Source organism: Xenopus laevis, chromosome 5S (assembly GCF_017654675.1).
Source record: "Xenopus laevis strain J_2021 chromosome 5S, Xenopus_laevis_v10.1, whole genome shotgun sequence".
NCBI classification, from domain to species: domain Eukaryota; kingdom Metazoa; phylum Chordata; class Amphibia; order Anura; family Pipidae; genus Xenopus; species Xenopus laevis.
Genome location: NC_054380.1, coordinates 8,052,168 through 8,075,034, shown reverse-complemented (window position 1 = coordinate 8,075,034; position 22,867 = coordinate 8,052,168). Strand labels below are relative to the sequence as shown.

Genomic DNA, 22,867 nt, shown 5'->3' with positions numbered 1-22,867 from the left:
GAAACTAAAGCTCAGAAGGAATTTGGACTGAAATTTTACACCATGGAGGGGATTTATCAAAAATCTAGTTGGCGCTTTTTCCTTGATTCAAGAAAAAAGCAGAGAAAAAACACAGACACAGCCCATTAGTTGGGAATAATATCTGCATCCCCAAAATGCCCCAGTTGCTCCCCATGCTTCTTCTGCTGATTCTCAGCACGTTCTGTGCTGCTGTCACTTTCTGAGCTTAAAGGGCATGTAAAGGCAAAAAAATAAAATCCCATTTTTACTTTCTTTAATAAAAAAGAAACCTAACTCCAATATACTTTAATTAAAAAATGTGTACCGTTTTTTTTAAGAAACCTGACTGTATTCAGTGAAATTCTCCCTTCATTTACTGCTGTGGATAGGAATTGTCAGACGGTCCCTAACTGCTCTGCAGGGAAACAATCATACTTATGAACAGCAGGGGGAGCCCCCGCCTTACTTCCCAGCCATACAGAACTCAAGCATCTTTGTTTGTTTCCCTGTAGAGCAGTCGGCGACTGTGTAGAGATTTGTATTGGATTTTATTTTTGCCTTTACATCCCCTTTACTGTTTCCAACTCCAGCTGCAGGGACAAAGATCATGGAGCCAGATTTAAACAGATAAACTGGGATTCTATTTGGAGGATTATTTAGCTGCAGCCGCTGGTTCTGCAGAGTTGGAGAAAGTTTGTATTAAACAATACAAAAACTAAAAAATCCACATTAGATTACATGACAACACAGGACCCAGTGCAGTCTGTATATTCTGATTATTAATCAGTCTTGTGTATCTGCTTCTGGCAGATATTTGACTTGTGCTGTTTTGATCATTTATGACGATCCCTAAGCAGCCCAGACCACACTGAGCATGTGCACCGTCTTGGTCTTGCAAAGATGTATAACAAGGTTACAAAATGGTGACCCCTTGTGGCCAACTTTGAAAGCATAAATCATTTGTTTGATTAGACTTGTGGTGCAGTAAGTTCATGTTTATGTTTAGTATACAAAATACAGCATTTCTAGCCTTATTCTATTTGAAACTTTAATTCACCTTTAAAGGAGAAGGAAACCTACTGAGGCATTTTATTGCCAATAGATTAGCTGCAATAGTGCAAGCTAGAATGCCCATCACTAACCTTCCCTGCACACATCATGTTTATTAATCTGACGCCAGATACGTTGTGCATTTTATTAAATTCTGTCATTATTAAAATCAAAGAAACAAACAAAACAAATTCTAGACATTTATTAAGGAACATTTTTTTTCCCCATAGGCACCTGTGGAATATTATTGATTGGTAAATGTCGTGTACAAATAAATCCCTCATTACTGACACACGGCCACTGACTCGTTGCAACACACTCACCCGTAGATTGTCCCTCCCAGGGCCCCTTCAGTGCAGTCTCAACCTTCCCACGTTCTATGTGATCTGAGGTTGCCAAAAAAACAGCTGATGGGTCTGTAAGATAAATATCTGTGCAGAATACATTTATAACTTTTCCATATATAGATTTTTTTCTTTAAAAAGAAAAAAAGAAAAAAGAGCTTCCCTTAAACGTTCTGTATCTTTACATTGCGCAATTATCTGAGGTGGCTTCAGTCCAACAGACACCAGATTCTCAAGTCTTTCTTCACCTCGTTCCCATGGACACTTTGAGCTTTCTAAACAGAAAGTTACTTGTTGAGTTAGGACCTTAAAATTTGGTTAAGACATTTGATTGGTCCAAGAGATGGAACTTGATTCCATCTCTTAATCCTAGGAGCCGTAGGGTGTTGATGTTGCCTCATAAACCTAAATACAATTTGATGACATCCCTGGATTTGTAATGATTACCGGGCACTTTCCCTGTCAATATATTATTGTCTCGAATAGTAAGAAGAGGACATCGACTTGCCCTTCCTCATAATATCTCTGCTAAAGCAATGAACCCATTTTGTTTCACCATCCTTGTTGCGGTCTTCCTGACCAGCAAATGACTCTCTAGATAAAATGAGATGTATGTTAACAGTAGCATGACAAGAGGGAAGACCAAGGTAAGGTGAATATGGATCCAAAACTACCGGAATACATGGGGAATTTCCTCACCTTCCCCTTCTGCTAGGTCTATACACATTTGATGTGGAAGGGATCATTTTTCCAAAGGCCAGCAGAGTAAAAGTTCCCTTTCTCCAACAAACATGTCTACTATGAGCGTCAGCCTACATGAGGTTATATGGAAACATGGGCACGGAAGCACATGCAACTGGCGTGAGACTACATGAACGCAGATGGGACGCAGCAGCACGAGAAAAGAAATCTACTTAGAAAATTAGAATGCAGCAGCTGGAATTTCTTCCACGTTACCTCCACTAACCTTGAGCGGATTAATAGCCATTGTCCCCCCCCCCCATCCCAGAATAGTCCAGATAGAAATTTGTGCTTATATTTTCATCAAAGTTTGTTTGTTGCTTTTTAACCACAACTCAATGTGGATACAAAGTCATCTCTCAAAGAAAAGTTCTTTACTCCATCACTTATTCCCCTCGATTCTATCCTTTTCTTCAATTTTATATTCCTTTCAACTCATTGTGGAGATACGATGACCTTTCTCCAAGGAAGCCTCCCAGTCTGATTATGCTTATTGGGGGTCCTTCAAGCGGTCATGCTTGTTGGTCTTTGGTAACTATGGACACTTTGGTGTGTCTGCAACGCAGGAGGACAGGAGGAGGAAAGGATGCGAGGTTGGGGAACCTTCGTTGGAATACAGCAGCGTCATTGGCTCAGTATCATCTCAGCAGCACAAAGAGAAAGAAGGCGAGTGCCCAGTGAAGAGCCATAGAGAAGACCTTACAGGCTGGGCTTCCAGGAGGAATCACATCTGGATGGAGGGAGAAAAAGAAATATCTGACAATAGCCACAATGAAACAGTATTAGTTTCTTTCTGTACCATTCATACAATACCCCCTCCATGGAGTAGGAAATGAAAGGGGAACGTCGCCCACTGGTATTTGCATAAAGAAATTGTAATTGAAACAAAGGCACATGGATCTGTTTCACATAGTAAATTAATAATAATCAAGGTAAACACATCTAGATATGAGAAGTACCTCAAATAAACTACTTGTCACAACAGTTAGGGCAAAACACCTCTCATTAAAAGCTGATACAGACTTGGGTACACCTTGTATTTTACACTGACCTTTAGTTGGTGATAGCTGCTTCCATGGACAGTCTCCTTTTCTCACTGTAACATCATCAATAGCAATGTCCCCTTCTATTCCTGAGCCTCTTACACCTTCAAACACAACCTGTAAATGGGACGAAGATAAGGAAAATAAATGTAGTGCTGGGGCTATGAGAATACAACAGCACAACACACACAATCACAATGCCTGTATTTTTTTTACCAAACTTTGATTACTGCTACCTTGCCTTTAAGGGTATGCTACATGATACATTTCCTTGCATAGCCATAATTGTCTGGGGGGGGCAACAGAAGAAATTACAGTATAGGAGGGGATAGGGCAAAATGGAAAGAGTAGAGCAAAATGGAGATGGCAGGACAAAATATAGACAATATGTCAAGATTAAGACAATATACCATGATGGAGACAGTAGGCCAAGATGGAGACAGTAGGGCAGAATGGAAACAGTAGAACAACATGGAGACATCAGGACAAAATGGAGACAATAAGTCAAGATTGAGACAAGATGTCAAGATGGAGACAGTAGGGCAAGATGGAGACAGTAGGGCAAGATGGAGACAGTAGGGCAAGATGGAGACAGTAGGGCAGAATGGAAACAGTAGAACAACATGGAGACAGCAGGATAAAATTGAAACAATAAGTCAAGATTGAGGCAATATGTCAAGATGGAGACAGTAGGCAAGATGGCAAAAGTAAGGCTAGATGGAGAAAAAAGTAGGGCAGATTGGAAAGAGTAGAGCAATATGGAGACAGTAGAGCAAGATGGAGACAGTAGGGCAGAATGGAAACAGTAGAACAACATGGAGACAGCAGGACAAAATGGAGACAATAAGACAAGATTGAGACAATATGTCAAGATGGAGACAGTAGGGCAAGATGGAGACAACAAGTTAAGATGGAAACTGTAGGGCAAGATGGAGACAATATGTCAAGATTAAGACGATATACCAAGATGGAGACAGTAGGGCAGAATGGAAACAGTAGAACAACATGGAGACAGCAGGACAAAATTGAAACAATAAGTCAAGATTGAGACAATATGTCAAGATGGAGACAGTAGGCAAGATGGCAAAAGTAAGGCTAGATGGAGAAAAAAGTAGGGCAGATTGGAAAGAGTAGAGCAATATGGAGACAGTAGAGCAAGATGGAGATAGTAGGGCAGAATGGAAACAGTAGAACAACATGGAGACAGCAGGACAAAATGGAGACAATAAGACAAGATTGAGACAATATGTCAAGATGGAGACAGTAGGGCAAGATGGAGACAACAAGTTAAGATGGAGACTGTAGGGCAAGATGGAGACAATATGTCAAGATTAAGACGATATACCAAGATGGAGACAGTAGGGCAGAATGGAAACAGTAGAACAACATGGAGACAGCAGGGCAGACGGTGACAGCAGGGCAGAATGGGTACAGTAGAGCAATATGAAGACAGCAGGACAAAATGGAGACAATAAGTTAAGATGGAGACTGTAAGGCAAGATGGGGCCATATGTCAAGAAAGTAGAACAAAGATGGAGAGAGTTATTCAAGATGGAGACAGTGGGACAAGTTGGAAGCAATATGACAAGTAGGGCAAGATGAAGACTGTAGGGCAACATTGTGACAGTAAGACATAATGGAGAGATCGGTACTAGAATGAGACAGTTGGGCAAGGCTGAGGCAGGAGTCCAAGATAGAAGACTGTAGGGCAAGATGTTAACAGTTTAACATTTTATATCAGTTACAGGACAATTCCTTCAAATACAACTGTGAGCTGCAGCTCAACAAAAACTCAAGGCCTATAGCTTGAATTTATCATTTATACCAAGTTTTAACCCCTGACGCTCACAATACTTCCCAGACATTTCTGGTGCCTTTAAGAAGGCGTGGCATTTGAACATGTTCATGGCCATATTTATCATGGTGACCGTATCTCTCTGGAGGAGGCATGATGTGTTGTCTTTGCCAAGTTGAAGAGGAAAATTCCCTCTATTTCTGACAATTTTTGAATTGTTGGATATTTATAGGAAGTCACATCTTCCGTGAGGATCAGATATTTCTCTTTTCTGAGCTGAACGGAATTACCATATTTATATATATTCTGAAAATCCCAGCATTGTACTTTTTACATATTCATATTTATTGCTTTTCAAATATGGATGTTTTTTCATTGTGTGGGGAAAATGCACTGAGGATATTTTATTACTGCATAAAAATGGTGCAGAACGGCCATATGTAACCTGGCTACAGCAGTCTGTGCACTTAGTACTGAGTCCATGAGTCAAGACATCACAAGTTTAGGCTGGAGTTTCAGGGTTTGATCAGTAGGAGGGGTTTCATCTTTATTAAGAAAAGATTCACTTATAGAATGGTAGTGGTAGTGTCACAATATCACCTAAACTTTGCTGAATTGTGCTTAGTACAGGGGAATACCTATGCTGCCATAGTTTTATGGGATCTCTCTGTACAGACTATGAGCAAACTTAGTGGCTGTTCCTGCTGAATTGTGCTTAGTACAGGGAATACCTATGCTGCCATAGTTTTATGGGATCTCTCTGTACAGACTATGAGCAAACTATGGGGGTTGTTCCTGCTGAATTGTGCTTAGAACTAGGGATGCACCGAAGCCAGGATTCGGTTCGGGATTCGGCCAGGATTCGGCCTTTTTCAGCAGGATTCGGATTCGGCTGAATCCTTCTGCCCAGCCGAACCGAATCCGAATTTGCATATGCAAATTAGGGGCGGGAGGGAAATTGCATGACTTTTTGTCAGTAAACAAGGAAGTAAAAAATGTTTTCCCCTTACCACCCCTAATTTGCATATGCAAATTAGGGTTAGGATTCGGTTCGGTATTCGGCCGAATCTTTCACGAAGGATTCGGGGGTTCGGCCGAATCAAAAAAAGTGGATTCGGTGCATCCCTACTTAGAACAGGGGAATACCTATGCTGCCATAGTTTTATGGGATCTCTCTGTACAGACTATGAGCAAACTTAGGGGGCTGTTCCTGCTGAATTGTGCTTAGTACAGGGGAATACCTATGCTGCCATAGTTTTATGGGATCTCTCTGTACAGACTATGAGCAAACTTAGGGACTGTTCCTGCTGAATTGTGCTTAGTACAGAGGAATACCTATGCTGCCATAGTTTTATGGGATCTCTCTGTACAGACTATGAGCAAACTTAGGGGCTGTTCCTGCTGAATTGTGCTTAGGGCAAATTCTATGATGAAGTTGTACCTGGGGCTGGAAGGATACTGGGTTGTGTATCAATGTGGCAGGCGAAGGGTTGATGATAAACAGATTATGTGAGATTATGCTGAGAAAAGATAATGCCAACATTAGATTAAAATGGATTTATGAAAAGTCAGTGAACTGTAACTAACCTCAATAGGATTGATTCCTCTATATAGAAAAAGAAATATATAGAAATATAAAATATATTTCTATAATCCTGTTGTGAGGACATGCAAAGCTGCTACTGGGAACCCTGGGGATTCATTGAGAGGCTCACAGTCATGCAGGGGTTTATTTATTGCTTTTCTCCCATTAATGGGCACCACAATCAGGAGATACTAATATGGCACAGGATACACTGCCGGTAACAATTAAAGGAAAATTCCAGTAACATATGTAAGATCATCGGCACAGTCTAGGGCCACGTCAGTGACTGTAAACTCAAAACCTGGGCCAGTGCTTTTTATTCTTTAGGAAACGCACCACCCGGTGGGAATTTAGTGTTGAACATGATGCCGCTGTATTATCCCACGTGCCAAATACATTCACCAAAACCCCAAGTGCAAGCAATAACCCTGCTTTTGGGGCGGCCAGGAATGTGCCAACAATAGATGATAATTACACATCACAGAATGGAGCATTTCAGCAATAAACGAGCGAGGGGGCGAGTCTGTATCGGCTATGATCAGTGTCAACCTGAACGGGCCCTCGGTCAAGGGCCACACTTGGAGGCACATTTATCAAGAGTCGAATTTCGAATTCATGTGAGTTTTTTTAAAACTCCCATAAATTTGAAATTCCACTAGTCGAAATCTATTAATACAATCTAATGATTTATACTCGGACGAATCGATTGAATTCCATAAAACTCGATTCTCGTTTTTTTTCTCCGAAAAAAAACTTGAATGCCAGGAAGGTTGCAAACATCTCCAAATTGATCCCTGGACCTCTCCCATTGACTTAAACAGTAATTCTGCAGGTTTTAGGTTGTCAAATAGTCGAATCTTAAAGGGCATGTAAAGGCAAAAAAATAAAATCCCATTTTACTTTCTTTAATGAAAAAGAAACCAATCTCCAATATACTTTAATTAAAAAATGAACAGTTTTTTATAAGAAAACTGTCTGTATGCGGTGAAATTCTCCCTTCATTTACTGCTGTGGATAGGAATTGTCAGACGGTCCCTAACTGCTCTGCAGGGAAACAATCATACTTATGAACAACAGGGGGAGCCCCCGCCTTACTTCCCAGCCCTGCAGAACTCAAGCAGCTTTGTTTGTTTCCCTGTAGAGCAGTCGGCGACTGTGTAGAGACTTAAATTGGATTTTATTTTTGCCTTTACATCCCCTTTACTGTTTCCAACTCCAGCAAAGATCATGGAGCCAGATTTAAACAGAGAAACTGGGATTCTCATTGAAGGATTATTTTGTTGCAGCCACTGTTTCTGCAGAGTTGGAGAAAGTTTGTATTAAACAATACAAAAACTATAAAATCCACATTAGATTACATGACAACACAGGACCCAGTGCAGTCTGTATATTCTGATTATTAATCAGTCTTGTTATATCGGCTTCTGGCAGATATTATTTGACTTGTGCTGTTTTGATCATTTATGATGATCCCTAAGCAGCCCAGACCCCACTGAGCATGTGCACAGTCTTGGTCTTGCAAAGATGTATAACAAAGTTACAAGATGGTGACCCCCTGTGGCCAACTTTAAAATCATAAATCATTTGATTAGGCTTGTGGTACAGTAAGTTCATGTTTATGTTTAGTATACAAAATACAGCATTTCTAGCCTTATTCTATTTTAGACTTTACTTCCCATGTAAAGGACCAGAGTATGATAAATCTCGAAAATCTAATTTTTTTAAAAACTCGAAACTAATTTGGATAACTCCAAGTTGAATTTGACAGTTTTGACCATAAAAAAACAATCAAAAATTCAAATTCAAATTTTCAATTAGACCCTGAGATAAGATATTATAGGACTATATATTGTATTTAGAGGAACCATAAACCCAGGGAAATATAATGCACATTCAGTGCCCAGGGCTGTTCTGCTTTTATTGTCAGAATATTTAAAATACCCGATGTTCCAGGGTGGAGATTGGCACAAGTGCGGCCGTTCATGCTGTTTAGACAGAGGGTTTATGAGCTGCAACAATAACACAAAGATTCTGCATACGGTACTTTATTTTATATTTAATGCACCACTATTTGCTTTCCCCTCTGTTCCAACTTGTCAGTATTTATATGTTTGTATTTAGGGGAAAACAATGGGGTTTTGTGCCTATGCACAAATGTATACATCAAGGTTCCATACTCTGCGGTCCGCAAGCTTGTTTCTAGGGTCCCACTGAATATCAATAGACTTGGCTTCCCAATTATTGACTCCTCTTTGCTAGGGTGACTGCTGCTAGCATTGATGAGCCAAGAGGAAACAACTGGAGTGCTGCACTATAAACAATTAATTTTTAAAAAAAGTACCTGAAACGGCCCTGTGGGGTTCATGGGGACCATCGCATGCTGCCATCTGTTCCCTCTGTCACCTCTCAGGCTCCACACCTGGGTGTCCATGGTACCTTTATTCCTCGCCCGCATCAGCAGGTTCAGATTTCCTGTCCAAGAAAGAAACAAGGGGTTAACAAAAGTACCCTGTGTATTTGTATCCTAGCAACAGTCTGCGGGTGTCACTTGCGAAACTGCCCTACATTAATTCTCTTTGGTGGAGCACAGAACTTCTCTTTATAACTGCCCAACCTATCTCACACTCATATATACACAGACACACACTGCAGACACAACACACACAGATACACACACACATATATACACTTACACACTTATATAAATATACACACAGACACACACTGGCTGAGCCCCTGGTCCAATTTGGATACAATCAATAGATTGCTTGTTCTCTGGCAGGATTAGAGTTAAGCCCTGACACTCTCCAAAAGCTGGATTCGCTGCAGCCAAAACCCTTAAAGGGGTGGTTCACCTTTGAGGTAAATGTAGTATATTATACAATGTCCAATTCTTAGCAATTTTGCAATTGGTCTTCATTATTTATATGTTTTACTTTTTTAGTTATTTGCCTTTTTTTCTGACTCTTTCCAGCTTTCAAATGGGGGTCACTGACCCCATGTAAAAACAAATGCTCTGTAAGGCTACACATTTATTATTACTAATTTGTATTACCCATCGTTCTATTCAGGCCTCTCCTATTCAAATTCCTGTCTCTTATTCAAATAAATGCCTGGTTGCTAGGGGAATTTGCACCCTATCCTCAGGTCCCTGGTTTCTGCCGTTCAGTATGGAGTCTGTTAGTAGAGGGACACTAGGATCTGGAGTAGCGAAGTGACGAATTGAAGCCTCAGAATTACAAAATGATGCCCTTGGCTGTCGCTGGAATGCTGCGAGTACACAGGGTTGCAGGTTACCCAACCAATCAAATCCAATTCATGATGGTTCCCATAAAAGTTTTGTGGATGGTGGATTTGTATGACCTAGTACAGTAGTGATGCTGCAATACAATTGTCCCCTGTCTACGCTACTGCAGGTGTAAGATTAGCAGGAGATTTAGGGTGGTTGCCCCTCAGGTTCAGAATGATTCCCTAGGGTTGGATAGTCCTACTGGGCCCCATTCTGTTCCATCTCCAGTATCACTGCCCCATCAGCATCTGGGGCCTGGGCTGACTCCCATGGAAGTGCAAGCAGCTGGCAGATGAATACAGTCATACAGCTCAGGCATGTCATAAACAAGAAGAAAGAAATTAAATTACAAAAATAAAATGAAAGATATAATATCCCCCGGAGCCAAACATGGGCAGCGAGCGCAATCCATCATGTTTCCCTTACGCCCGCAAGATATGGAATTTGCTGCATTTCACTCCTTATTTAAGAGGCTGCTAATGAAATGCGATCAGGCGAGCGAGAGTAAATGACTGCAGAGGTTAATGCTGCATTACTCAGATGGGAGAGTGATTAATAGGCCCAATATGTTCAACAGGAAGGGGGAACCTAATAGTATAAAGGAAAGGAGAGGGTTAAACTGGGCGGGCAGATGGTTACAGTCTGTATATACAGTACATGACATCATTTCTATATAAGTCAAGGGGCGCCCGGCCGACTCATTAGTATGGGGCCCCGATTGGCTTGCCTGTATGGCTCAACCATGCCCCCAATCCATCCTGTTACTAGGGTTGCCAGTATTTTACTGGCTTGACCGGTAAAAATGATGCTTGACCCCAATGTTATTATAGGGAATAAATCTAAATATATATATATATATATATATGACGGCTGGTATTTTTTTCCAAAAAAGGTGGCAACCCTACCTGTTACACGTAATCGACCTGTGACCCAACCTAAGGGGACCCTTTCAAGTTTGAGGGCCCAACAGAAGTGATGGGCGAATTTGTCCCATTTCGCTTCACTGAAAAATTTGCGAATTTCCCACGGAATGCCCAAAAATTTGTGAAACAAGAATTTTGATGCCTGCATCAAGTCTGACGATTGCATCAATTTTGACGCCGCCGTTAAAGTCAACAGCCGCCCGAACAATATTGACGCAAGACGGCTTTGACAACAGCGACTTTTCTGGTGCGCATCCAAAAAATTGACGCCGGCGAATTTTCACAGCAGTTTAGGGAATTTATTCGCCAGCAACGAAATGTGGAAATTCGCCGCAAATTCGCGCCTGACTAATTTTTTCGCCCATCACTACCCAACAGCAAATTTCCACTATGAAAAGGCTGCTTTATGGCAGTGATTCACTATAGGGAAGCTGATGGCTCAGGGGAGAGAAGAACCAGTTTGAGTGAGGAAAGAGGCTGACTGCACACAGGAGCTCAACAGGCCCGGATTTGTGGAAGGCAGAATTTTAGGGGGGTGGCAAGCCACCCAAACACACCAGCATTGGTTCAGAAGCACTGAGGATTCGCAGGAAATATAATTTTTAAAACCTCCTGTGCACCAATCCCTAGTACTCTGGACCTGATGCTGAAAATTTGTGCAGGGGAAGGGGGTGATGAACGGCAGTGGGCCTAGGGGCGCTTGCTATGTAAAATCCAGCCCTGGGGCTCACTGCATGCTGGGTAACAGAGATTGTGGGCACAGGTTTTGTTTTTGTGCCAACGTGAGTCACACTGAGCCGCTCACACTCCTCTTTACAATGATATCATTAGTTAAATAAGTGCCAAGCGTGTAACAGCTGCCCCAATGATTCAATGCGGCTAATCAGCCATGAAAGCGGCTTGTTGTGCATATTTATCCCCAGGAAGAGGAATAGACAATATAATGAATGAGGCTCAGTGATACCTAGAGCTTGGCAATAAGAAATAATCAATGGTATTGAGTTGGCTCAGGAAATCCACATGGGATGATCGTGGATCAATAGTAAGAAGGTCCACTCACCTATGTGTCTCCCGTACATGTGATAGTAGAATGAGATGCAGAAGGGGGTCCTGTGGTAGGGGGGCCTGGTGCTCATGTTGTACATGGGGCTGATCAACCGAGCTTTCTCCCCTGGCACACGGGGCGGAGAGGCTTCAATAAACATGTAGTAACCTGTGTTAGAGAATGAAAATAAAGTTAGAAGCTGACGGGTGCACTTTGTCGTCATAGGCCTTTCCCCTACATGTTACCGCCCCAAGTCAGGGTGCCCAGCATTACTATATACAGCAGCTGAAGGAGATGCTCCCAGGAGTAAGTTGCTATTACTGTGTTCATACAAAATCCATAATAAAACTATAAGTGGTTCACAAATTCATCTTAAAAAACAAATATCCATTAATATTTTCCCTGGACCTGCATTGGCAGACTGAATATACCTCTGCCCCCTGTGCCAGGCAGTTCAGATACCCGGCAGCACCAGCGTGTCCATATGGCCAAGGAGTTGCACGTATTGTCCTGGGATTGATGGGGAATGCTGGGATTATGAGATGATGACAGGTTATATTAGCTCTATTCTGCCCGTCGGATGCCAAGCCCTGAGCTGCTGTGCCAGTTATTGACTCAAATCAAATGAAGACTTTAATCCCAGCTCCCTGCAGCCATTCCCAGACACTGAGCCTTCAAAGTCAATGTTTCAGTGATGTGGAGAAGATGCCATTTAATCCCATCCCACCTCCCTTCCCTGAAACGACACGGATCGTAACATCTCCCGTCTGACATTGACTCACTGACAGCAACAGACGCATCCCATAAAATCTGTATCTGAACTGGCCCATTAGCACCAGGAAAATGCCTGCACTTACATGTATTTTATATATAATAATGTTATAAGGGTATGGGACCAGAATGCTCAGGTCCTGGGGATTTCCGGATAACGGATCTTGCTGTAATTTGGATCTTCATACTTTAAGTCTACTAGAAAATCATATAAACATTAAATAAACCCAATAGGCTGGTTTTGCTTCCAATAAGGATTCATTATATCTTAGTTGGGATCAAGTACAAGCTACTGTTTTATTATTACAGAGAAAAAGGAAATAATTTTTTTTGGATTATTTGGATAAAAGGGAGTCAATGGGAGACCATAATTCAGGTTTCCGGATAACGGATCCCATAGGTTTAGCTTTAAAACAATCCAACCATTTGATGGTGACCTGGACATTAGATTAGATAGGCATATTGGGGAAATCAGATAAAACAGAAGATTATGCAGAGGAATATGTCGGAGCTATAGAAATACAGGATAGTAATAATTATGGAAATGTCCTTAGGTCGGGGGACCCAGGTTACAAAGTTCTTGTTCCAATTAGTGCCTTTTAGGAATGGGGGGGTACAACGCTGTGGAAGAGCTTTCATCTAGAATCCCTTGGGCTGGTCTCCTCTGGTTTCCCTGGGTCTGTGGTTATTTTACAATTATTTGTGTGAGATGAGGGAACGTTGTTTGTATTTCAAGATTTGCACTGGAAAATTTCAGTATGAAATAAAGGGGTTACCTTCTGGGGTGTTACTGCGGTCCATAACGGGCCCTGTGTTGGGCGTTCTCTTGGGATTCTCCGTCAGCATGCTCTGCCGTGTCCAATCAAAGTTGTCCCTCCTGTCCTGCACAAACCCACATATCTTCTCATTATCAAACCGACACGTGTTATCTGGGAGAAGGAAGGGAACACACAGTATATCCTGAATATACATATACACACTGGTATGGGTATCTGTTATCCAGAATGCTCGGGATCTGGGGTTCCCCGGATAATGGATCTTTCCATAATTTGCATCTCCATGCCAAAAGTCTGCTTAAAAATCATTTAAACATTAAATAAATCCAACAGGCTGGTTTTGCTACCAATGAGCACTTATTATATATTTTATAATAAGATATAATAAGTTTGGATCAAGTACAAGGTACTGTTGTATTATTATAGCGAAAAAGGAAATCATTTTTAAATATCAGAATTATTTGATTGTAATGGAGTCTATGGGAGACGGCCCTTCCATAATTCGGAGCAATTTGGATAATGAGCTTCTGGATAACGGATCCAATACCTGTATCTATCTATCTATCTATCTATCTATCTATCTATCTATCTATCTATCTATCTATCTATCTCTCTGTCTGTCTGTCTGTCTGTCTGTCTGTCTGTCTGTCTGTCTATCATCTTTCTCTCTCTCTCTCTTTCTCTGTCTATCTATCTCTTTCTCTCACGGTCTGTCTATCTATCAATATGTATATACTGTATCTGCATTATAAACAATTATATTATTGTGAAGGGATTAGGGCCTCTATCTCTATCTATCTATCTATCTATCTATCTATCTATCTATCTATCTATCTATCTATCTATCTATCTATCTATCATCTTCCTATCTCTGTCTATCTATCTGTCTATCTATCTATATGTATATACTGTATCTGCCTTATAAACAATTATATAATTGTGAAGGGATTAGGGTAATGAGAGTAATGAAGAAGCTAGGTCTTCCTTAATATCTGATAACTCCTGCCCATCAAACTCTTGCATTATTATCTAGTGTTATTAGGCAGATGAGGAATTTTGGTTGTAAATGTATTTGTTAATGTAACGGCTACTGAAAGTCGTGTTTCTTCATCCCTTTCTCTTCTCTGCCCTGGAGGTTCTGGCTCTTGAAACAATGCAGCAGAAGCCAACTGACCTGTAAAGAAGCATGCAAGGCTGGTTTTTGCTCCATTGTGTTAGTTCCCCTTTAACTGATATAGCTACTTGATTAGTTTCTTTGGGAACCAATAAAATTCAACAAAAAAAAGTCACCCGGCATTTTTCTTGCTCGCTGTCTAGCCATGCAGTGTTAGTGTGCATATTGTGGGGGCACATGTTGTACCCATAGCAGTAACCCATCTGACATAAAGTGACAAAGAAGCTAATTCCTTTTTGATTACAGCGGTTGCACTGCCTGCACGGAGCAGAGGTTTGTGCCAGTGGGTAAAGTAAACCCCACTTTCCCCAGGGAGGAATGTTCTATAAGGCTGGGATTTGGGGATACATGGCGCAAAATGTGAAATTGAAAAAAAAAAAAAAAAAAAAGCACACCAAATCAATAAAAGCAGAGATAATTAATTTATTTCTGGGAAGGTTTTTTCCTTGCTCCATGCCGATAAATTACTCTGGGACCAGAGCCAAACAATTTCCCATGCAAAGCCTTACATTAGGAATGATCCATGCAAGAACCTTTCACATGCAGGTGTTAGAGCCCATTGATTTTCTACACATCCTCTTAACAAGCAACGATGGCGATTTTATAGATTCACAAAGTGAAACCACATTTAATTTGATTGCCGGCCGGATAACGGCGGAGTTAAAAAAAAAAAGAAAGACTGGCTTGGGCTTAATAACTTCACACGACACTGCGGAATACATTTAATTTGGCAGTTCTATAGATAGGTTATTTCCCCAGATAATTTTTGGGTATACATTTTAATTCAGACACATTTTAATTAAATATTCTGTACTTCCAGGTTCTATCATAGAGGCTGTGATAGCTTTACTAATGCTAATCTTGACTGTGTAGGGAAGGGGCACAGGGACATGGCATAAGTCACAAATAATTGGACCTGATTCCTGTACCTGTTGTTTTTTTATATATATATATATATATATATATATATATATATATATATATATATATATATATATATATATATATATAAAAAACAAAAAATGCAGCTCATCCATGTGTTGCAATTAAAATCAGTCTGGTGCATGGGTGTGTGGCTTATATCATATACTGAACTAAACAAATTAACCCAGCACTATCATATATATATATGTGTATCCTATATAATAAAGTTGAAGTGTCTCTGCGTCCAGTCCCTGTGTTCGTGGGATTGCGCTACTGCGCATGTGCCCCACGGACCGTCTCTGGCACTGAATTTTCTACATATGTTCTAGCACCCGTTAATTTAACGGGCTTAATGTCTAGTATATATATATATATATATATATATATATATATATATATATATATATATATATATATATATAAATATATATATCCAGGTCCAATGAGTATCCGAACTCCAAGGCACACTGCTGTAGCTTATCCAGCTGGGGTGTTCGGTTAAGATGTCCAGGACATTGATGCAACAGAAATAAAAGAAAATATTTTATATATGGGAGTGCTGGTTCTTTTGAAAAATGTGATATATATATATATATATATATATATATATATATATATATATATATATATATATATATATATATATATATATATATATATATATATACAAATTATTCTCAGACCAGCACTCCCAGTTATAAAAATTCAATTATTTTATTGTTACATCGTATCTATGCCCGACGTTTCGGTCCCTTTTGGGACCTTTTTCATCTGGTCTGAGCAGCGCCGGATTTCTTTTCCAGCCGCCCCTAGGCCGCGCGGTCCGTGTATAGTGTATGAATATATATAGTTTATGTGAGTGTATGGAGGGTCCAGGGTATGTATGAGTGCTGGGTTTCTTTTGGAGGAGTTTAACTTGATGGACTTTGATCTTTTTTCAGACTGGAGCACGGGGGCACCGGGAAAAAACCTGGTGGGTTCCAGCGGCCCAGACCTCCTCCCTGCCCTAAGCTTTCTGCTACGACCTCCCTTTTTCGGGCAGGTCGCGGCAAATACAATACGTACATGTGCGGTGCTGCACAGGGGGGGGCTTCTCATGGGGGAACCTGTGACAGCAGCCCCGGTGGTCCCCTGGGCTGACCCTGTATGTAACTATATAACTATGTAACCCTGGTGCAGAGAATGTCTTATATTTGTCTGTATGAATGTTGAGGTCACAGGCTCATTGAGCACAATTTCTCCTTTTTCTGCTATAGTTTATACAGGAGCAGTGGCCAGCAGTTGTAGCTCCAACCCTTTCCAGCTATAGCCAAGTGATCCCAATGATGTACTTTTGTATTTTGATAAGAGTGCAGAGGACCCCTTGTATTTGTCTGTATAAGAGATTCTGACCCTTCTTTGTAGAGGAGAAAGACAACAGCACTTACCTGATGGGTTAGGAGAATTGGCTGCAGAAAAAAGGGAAAAGAAGAGAGAAGATTAATTTCCGGTAAAACAGAATCTATGTTGTGTCGGGTCAACCAATATTTGTACGAAAAGCGACACTCGCGGGATCATTTTAGGTGCAAACAGAATGTATTTATTCCACTCAATGTTTGATCCATCACAGGGATCTTCGTTAGGAGATTACAGGCAAAACCTGTACTATATATATATATATATGCTCAGACCCAGGTCTGTTTATTTGTCCTATGAAAAACGTATTTTAATAGTCCAAAGTTTGCTGGTTCTAACCCTTGAAACAATGTAGCAGGCTAGCGGCAGCCAGCTGATTAACAGACCGGGAAAAGAACCATTGTTCCACAATGTTTCAACAAGTCAGAACCAGTGAACAGAAAGTGGACAGTCAGTGCTTCCAGTTTCAATAACATTAACAAATAACTGTAAATTAAAAAAGGAGAAGGAAAGGCTAAAATGAAATAAGCTTTATCAGAAAGGTCTATATAAATACACCAGTAAACCCTCATAGTAATGCTGCTCTGAGTCACCTGTCAAAAGAAACAGCACATTTCTTTCCTTCTATTGTGTACTCATGGGCTTCTGTATCAGACTTCCTGTTTTCAGCTTAAATCTCCAGGGCTAGGGCTTGAGCATGCTCAGTTTGCTCTTCTCTCCCTCTCTCCTCCCATCCCTGCTGTAATCTGAGCTCAGAGCTGTAAGTGAGCAGGGAGAGACTCAGGCAGGAAGTGATGTCACACCAAGCTAATATGGCAGCTTCTATCCTAACAAACAGAGACAGTGTCTAGAGCTGTTTACTCAGGTATGGTAAAGCATTCTGCAGAATAAATATAGTGTTCTAGCTTGCACTATTGTGGCTAATCTCTTGGCAATAAACCGCCTTTCCTTCTCCTTTAAGAAGTTGCTTAGAATGACATTTGTCTTTTTAGACAGAAAACAGTTTATGGTCAGAGTTGCCCTTTAATAACAGCTATTGTGATAACATAGACATTCTAATTCCTGCTTGTGGGACGCGTGGGCTGCCCGTAGTTCTTTTGGCAACTCCGGAGCATAATAAATGACCCGCTTAATCTCTTGCTTGGGGATTTAGTGGGAAAATGAGTAATATTGTGACTTCTTACAAACTTTAATTGTCACCCGTGGGAATATAGGAAAGGAATCGACTGCCCAGTTAATTATCAGAGAGTCAAGTTAGAGCAAGTTACTTTATCATCCTTTGCCTCCTGCCCACATTGTACGTGCCTTACTGACTGCACTTACTGGAGCAACAGGGACCTTGCTTTGGGCAAACAAATTAGCAATTAGAATTCTACTGCACGAGGGGGTCTCAGTACCACAATTGGGGTTTATATTAGCCTAGTGCCACACCAATAGATACGACTCCTGCACCTGGTAAATATGTCCCTTCGAGCTCAATATACTTTAATTAAAAAATGTCTACTGTTTTTATAAGAAACCTGACTGTATGTAGTGAAATTCTCCCTTCATTTACTGCTGTGGATAGGAATTGTCAGACGGTCCCTAACTGCTCAGCAGGGAAACAATCATACTTATGAACAGCAGGGGGAGCCCCCGCCTTACTTCCCAGCCATGCAGAACTCAAGCAGCTTTGTTTGTTTCCCTGTAGAGCAGTAAGTGACTGTGTAGAGGTTTGTATTGGATTTTATTTTTGCCTTTACATCCCCTTTACTGTTTCCAACTCCAGCTGCAGGGACAAAGATCATGGAGCCAGATTTAAACAGATAAACTGGGATTCTATTTGGAGGATTATTTTGCTGCAACCACTGGTTCTGCAGAGTTGGAGAAAGTTTGTATTAAACAATACAAAAACTATAAAATCCACATTAGATTACATGACAACACAGGACCCAGTGCAGTCTGTATATTCTGATTATTAATCAGTCTTGTTGTATCGGCTTCTGGCAGATATTATTTGACTTAAGGTATTGGCATTGTGGGTCCATCCCTGGCAGATGGTCAAGACAGATTTATTGCCACCATTATATACCCTCTTCCAAGGCCTGTTGCTGTTGATCTGTATCTCTACCCTATAAATGCAATTTACAGTCCCTCCTAAATTGTCTGAGTTTTTGTGACCTTATCCATTAACCCCTCCCAGGCACACACCTACAAAAACTGGGAGAAGAGTTTGTGGATTTGTAGAAACCAACTGCCGCTCTTCTCCTGACTGCAGTACCCCCTTAACTTGATAGCAGCCCTTTCTATACACTGTGCTCAGATAGGGCATACCTCCCAACATTTTGGAAGTATAAAGAGGGACAAAAAAAAATTTTCTGCACGTAGCGCAGCAAATTTTTTGACCACACCCCTTTCTGTGGCCACACCCCCTAATTACCATGTTTGTTTTACAAAATTTGGCAGGTTATGAAAGTTTGAAAATATTTCTCCTTATCTAAACTGTGTTTTTGTGTCTACAATTGTTACAAAGTATCTTATTTGCACCTGTTAGCTGTTCTGGGCTCTCTGCTAAAAGCCAATTAAGTGAGAAACTTTGTTTCTTTTTCTGGCTGTTCAGTGCAGAGAAAAGAGGGACTTTCCAGTACAAATGAGGGACTGCGGGTTGAGCTGTCAAAAGAGGGACTGTCTCTCCGAAAAAGGGACAGTTGGGAGGTATGAGATAGGGGTTACAGCTGACACTGTCCTGTTTCAGAATAACTGAGTTTCCTTAGCACAGCGCCTCTTCTTGGGCATAGTGAGATTGGCAATTCTCAATAGACTTGGACTTAAAGGGGGGGTAGGGGTATTTTAACTTTTGGGTTTGCTTCCCCTTTAAGGGCAGGGGCACACGGGCAGATTCAGGGAGATTTAGTCGCCTGGCGACTAATCGCCTCTTCTCCGGGGCGGCAATCTCCACGAACTGCCTTCCCCCTGCCACTCGTGGTGCTTCAATTTCCGAAGTTGCCTCATTAGGAAACTTCTGGCAACTTCGGAAATCTAAGAGCCGCGAGTGCGGTCATTTAACAGGCGGAAGGCAGTTCGGGGAGATTGTCGCCCCGAAGAAGAGGCGATTAGTCGCCAGGCGACTAAACCTCCCTGAATCTGCCCCTGCCCTTAAAGGGGAAGCAAACCCTACAGTTAAAATACCCCTACCCCCCTACCCTACATAGACCCCCCTCCATCCTCCCCCAGGCTTAATTCTTACCCTGGAAAAATGCCCCTAACTTGTTACTTATCCCTCCATGCAGATTCTGTCCAGCAGAGCTAACGGGCGCCATCCTCTTCTCTTCGGTAATCTTCAGAATGAGACCGGAGCTTTGGCAATTTTCAGTAGTTTTGGTGCATGCGCAGTTTTCACAAAACAGAAAATTGCTCCAACTTCGCATGCGCCGACACGCTGGTCTCATTCTGAAGATTTCCGAAGAGAAGAAGATGGCGCCCGTGAGCTCTACTGGACAGAATCTGCACAGAGGGGTAAGTAACAAGTTAGGGGCATTTTTCCAGGGTAAGAATTAAGCCTGGGGGGAGGGAGGAGGGGGTCTATGTAGGATAGGGGGGTAGGGTATGTTAACTTTTGGGTTTGCTTCTCCTTTAACTGAAGAAAAGTTTTCATTATTTTGCTTGTAAGCAACTGACCAGAACATGTAACTGCTGTTTGTTTGTTATAATTACTAGATGGGTTCTGCTATTGCATCTCAATATATTTCCTTGTTATCTACTGGCCCCCCTTTCCAAACACTAATTGGGGGGAATAATCTCTATATAACAAGGACAGGAGGGGGCACTGTAACAGGATGAGGCAGTTGGATACCTACGTTCTGTGTATCGGATGATCCTGGAGGCAGAGTCTCCAGCTCCAAAACTGGTGTATGGTGTCAGCTGAACCTCGTAGCTCTGGTTTGCTTTCAAATCTGTCAGCAGGTACTGCTGGAGTAGCCCCTTCTGGATCCCCCGAACTGGGATGTCCTTACTCATTATATTTCTCAGGGTTGTCTGTAAAAAAACACAGACAAATTATAGGTCGGAAGCCTAAAGAAGCAAGAATAGCAGAGACTATTATCCCACTGTTACTATAGGCACCATCTCTCCCTACTATACCTGCTATCCCACAGTCACACTCCCTTCCCAGAGACTATTATCCACTGTTACTATAGGCACCATCTCTCCCTACTATACCTGTTATCCCACAGTCACACTCCCTTCCCAGAGACTATTATCCACTGTTACTATAGGCATCATCTCTCCCTACTATACCTGCTATCCCACAGTCACACTCCCTTCCCAGAGACTATTATCCACTGTTACTATAGGTACCATCTCTCCCTACTATACCTGCTATCCCACAGTCACACTCCCTTCCCAGAGACTATTATCCACTGTTACTATAGACACCATCTCTCCCTACTATACCTGCTATCCCACAGTCACACTCCCTTCCCAGAGACTATTATCCACTGTTACTATAGGCACCATCTCTCCCTACTATACCTGCTATCCCACAGTCACACTCCCTTCCCAGAGACTATTATCCACTGTTACTATAGACACCATCTCTCCCTACTATACCTGCTATCCCACAGTCACACTCCCTTCCCAGAGACTATTATCCACTGTTACTATAGACACATCTCTCCCTACTATACCTGCTATCCCACAGTCACACTCCCTTCCCAGAGACTATTATCCACTTTTACTATAGACACATCTCTCCCTACTATACCTGCTATCCCACAGTCACACTCCCTTCCCAGAGACAATTATCCACTGTTACTATAGGCACCATCTCTCCCTACTATACCTGCTATCCCACAGTCAAACTCCCTTCCCAGAGACTATTATTCACTGTTACTATAGACACCATCTCTCCCTACTATACCTGCTATCCCACAGTCTCACTCCCTTCCCAGAGACTATTATCCACTGTTACTATAGGCACCATCTCTCCCTACTATACCTGCTATCCCACAGTCACATTCCCTTCCCAGAGACTATTATCCACTGTTACTATAGACACCATCTCTCCCTACTATACCTGCTATCCCACAGTCATACTCCCTTCCCAGAGACTATTATCCCACTGTTACTATAGGCACCATCTCTCCCTGCTATCCCACAGTCACACTCCCTTCCCAGAGACTATTATCCACTGTTACTATAGACACCATCTCTCCCTACTATACCTGCTATCCCACAGTCACACTCCCTTCCCAGAGACTATTATCCACTGTTACTATAGGCACCATCTCTCCCTACTATACCTGCTATCCCACAGTCACACTCTCTTCCCAGAGACTATTATCCACTGTTACTATAGGCACCATCTCTCCCTACTATACCTGCTATCCCACAGTTACACTCCCTTCCCAGAGACTATTATCCACTGTTACTATAGGCACCATCTCTCCCTACTATACCTGCTATCCCACAGTCACACTCCCTTCCCAGAGACTATTATCCACTGTTACTATAGGCACCATCTCTCCCTACTATACCTGCTATCCCACAGTTACACTCCCTTCCCAGAGACTATTATCCACTGTTACTATAGGCACCATCTCTCCCTACTATACCTGCTATCCCACAGTCACACTCCCTTCCCAGAGACTATTATCCCACTGTTACTATAGACACCATCTCCTCCTACTATACCTGCTATCCCACAGTCACACTCCCTTCCCAGAGACTATTATCCACTGTTACTATAGGCACCATCTCTCCCTACTATACCTGCTATCCCACAGTTACACTCCCTTCCCAGAGACTATTATCCACTGTTACTATAGGCACCATCTCTCCCTACTATACCTGCTATCCCACAGTCACACTCCCTTCCCAGAGACTATTATCCCACTGTTACTATAGACACCATCTCTCCCTACTATACCTGCTATCCCACAGTCACACTCCCTTCCCAGAGACTATTATCCACTGTTACTATAGGCACCATCTCTCCCTACTATACCTGCTATCCCACAGTCACCACTCCCTTCC

General features: G+C 41.8%; 1 protein-coding gene across 3 annotated transcripts in view; it reads right to left on the bottom strand.

Moving 5' to 3' along the window:
* Nucleotides 1-1,181: 1,181 nt before the first annotated feature.
* mdga1.S (MAM domain containing glycosylphosphatidylinositol anchor 1 S homeolog) overlaps nt 1,182-22,867 on the bottom strand; it is a 178,981-nt gene continuing 157,295 nt past the window's right edge. For all 3 annotated transcript variants that reach the window (XM_041564207.1, XM_018264895.2, XM_041564208.1), the window contains 7 exons: nt 20,692-20,869; nt 16,888-16,908; nt 13,363-13,515; nt 11,831-11,983; nt 8,900-9,030; nt 3,187-3,295; nt 1,182-2,865 (listed from right to left, as the gene is read on the bottom strand). In XM_041564207.1, the coding sequence (XP_041420141.1) occupies nt 2,774-2,865; nt 3,187-3,295; nt 8,900-9,030; nt 11,831-11,983; nt 13,363-13,515; nt 16,888-16,908; nt 20,692-20,869 (837 nt within the window). In that variant the 3' untranslated portion in view covers nt 1,182-2,773. The remainder of the gene's footprint in view (nt 2,866-3,186; nt 3,296-8,899; nt 9,031-11,830; nt 11,984-13,362; nt 13,516-16,887; nt 16,909-20,691; nt 20,870-22,867) is intronic.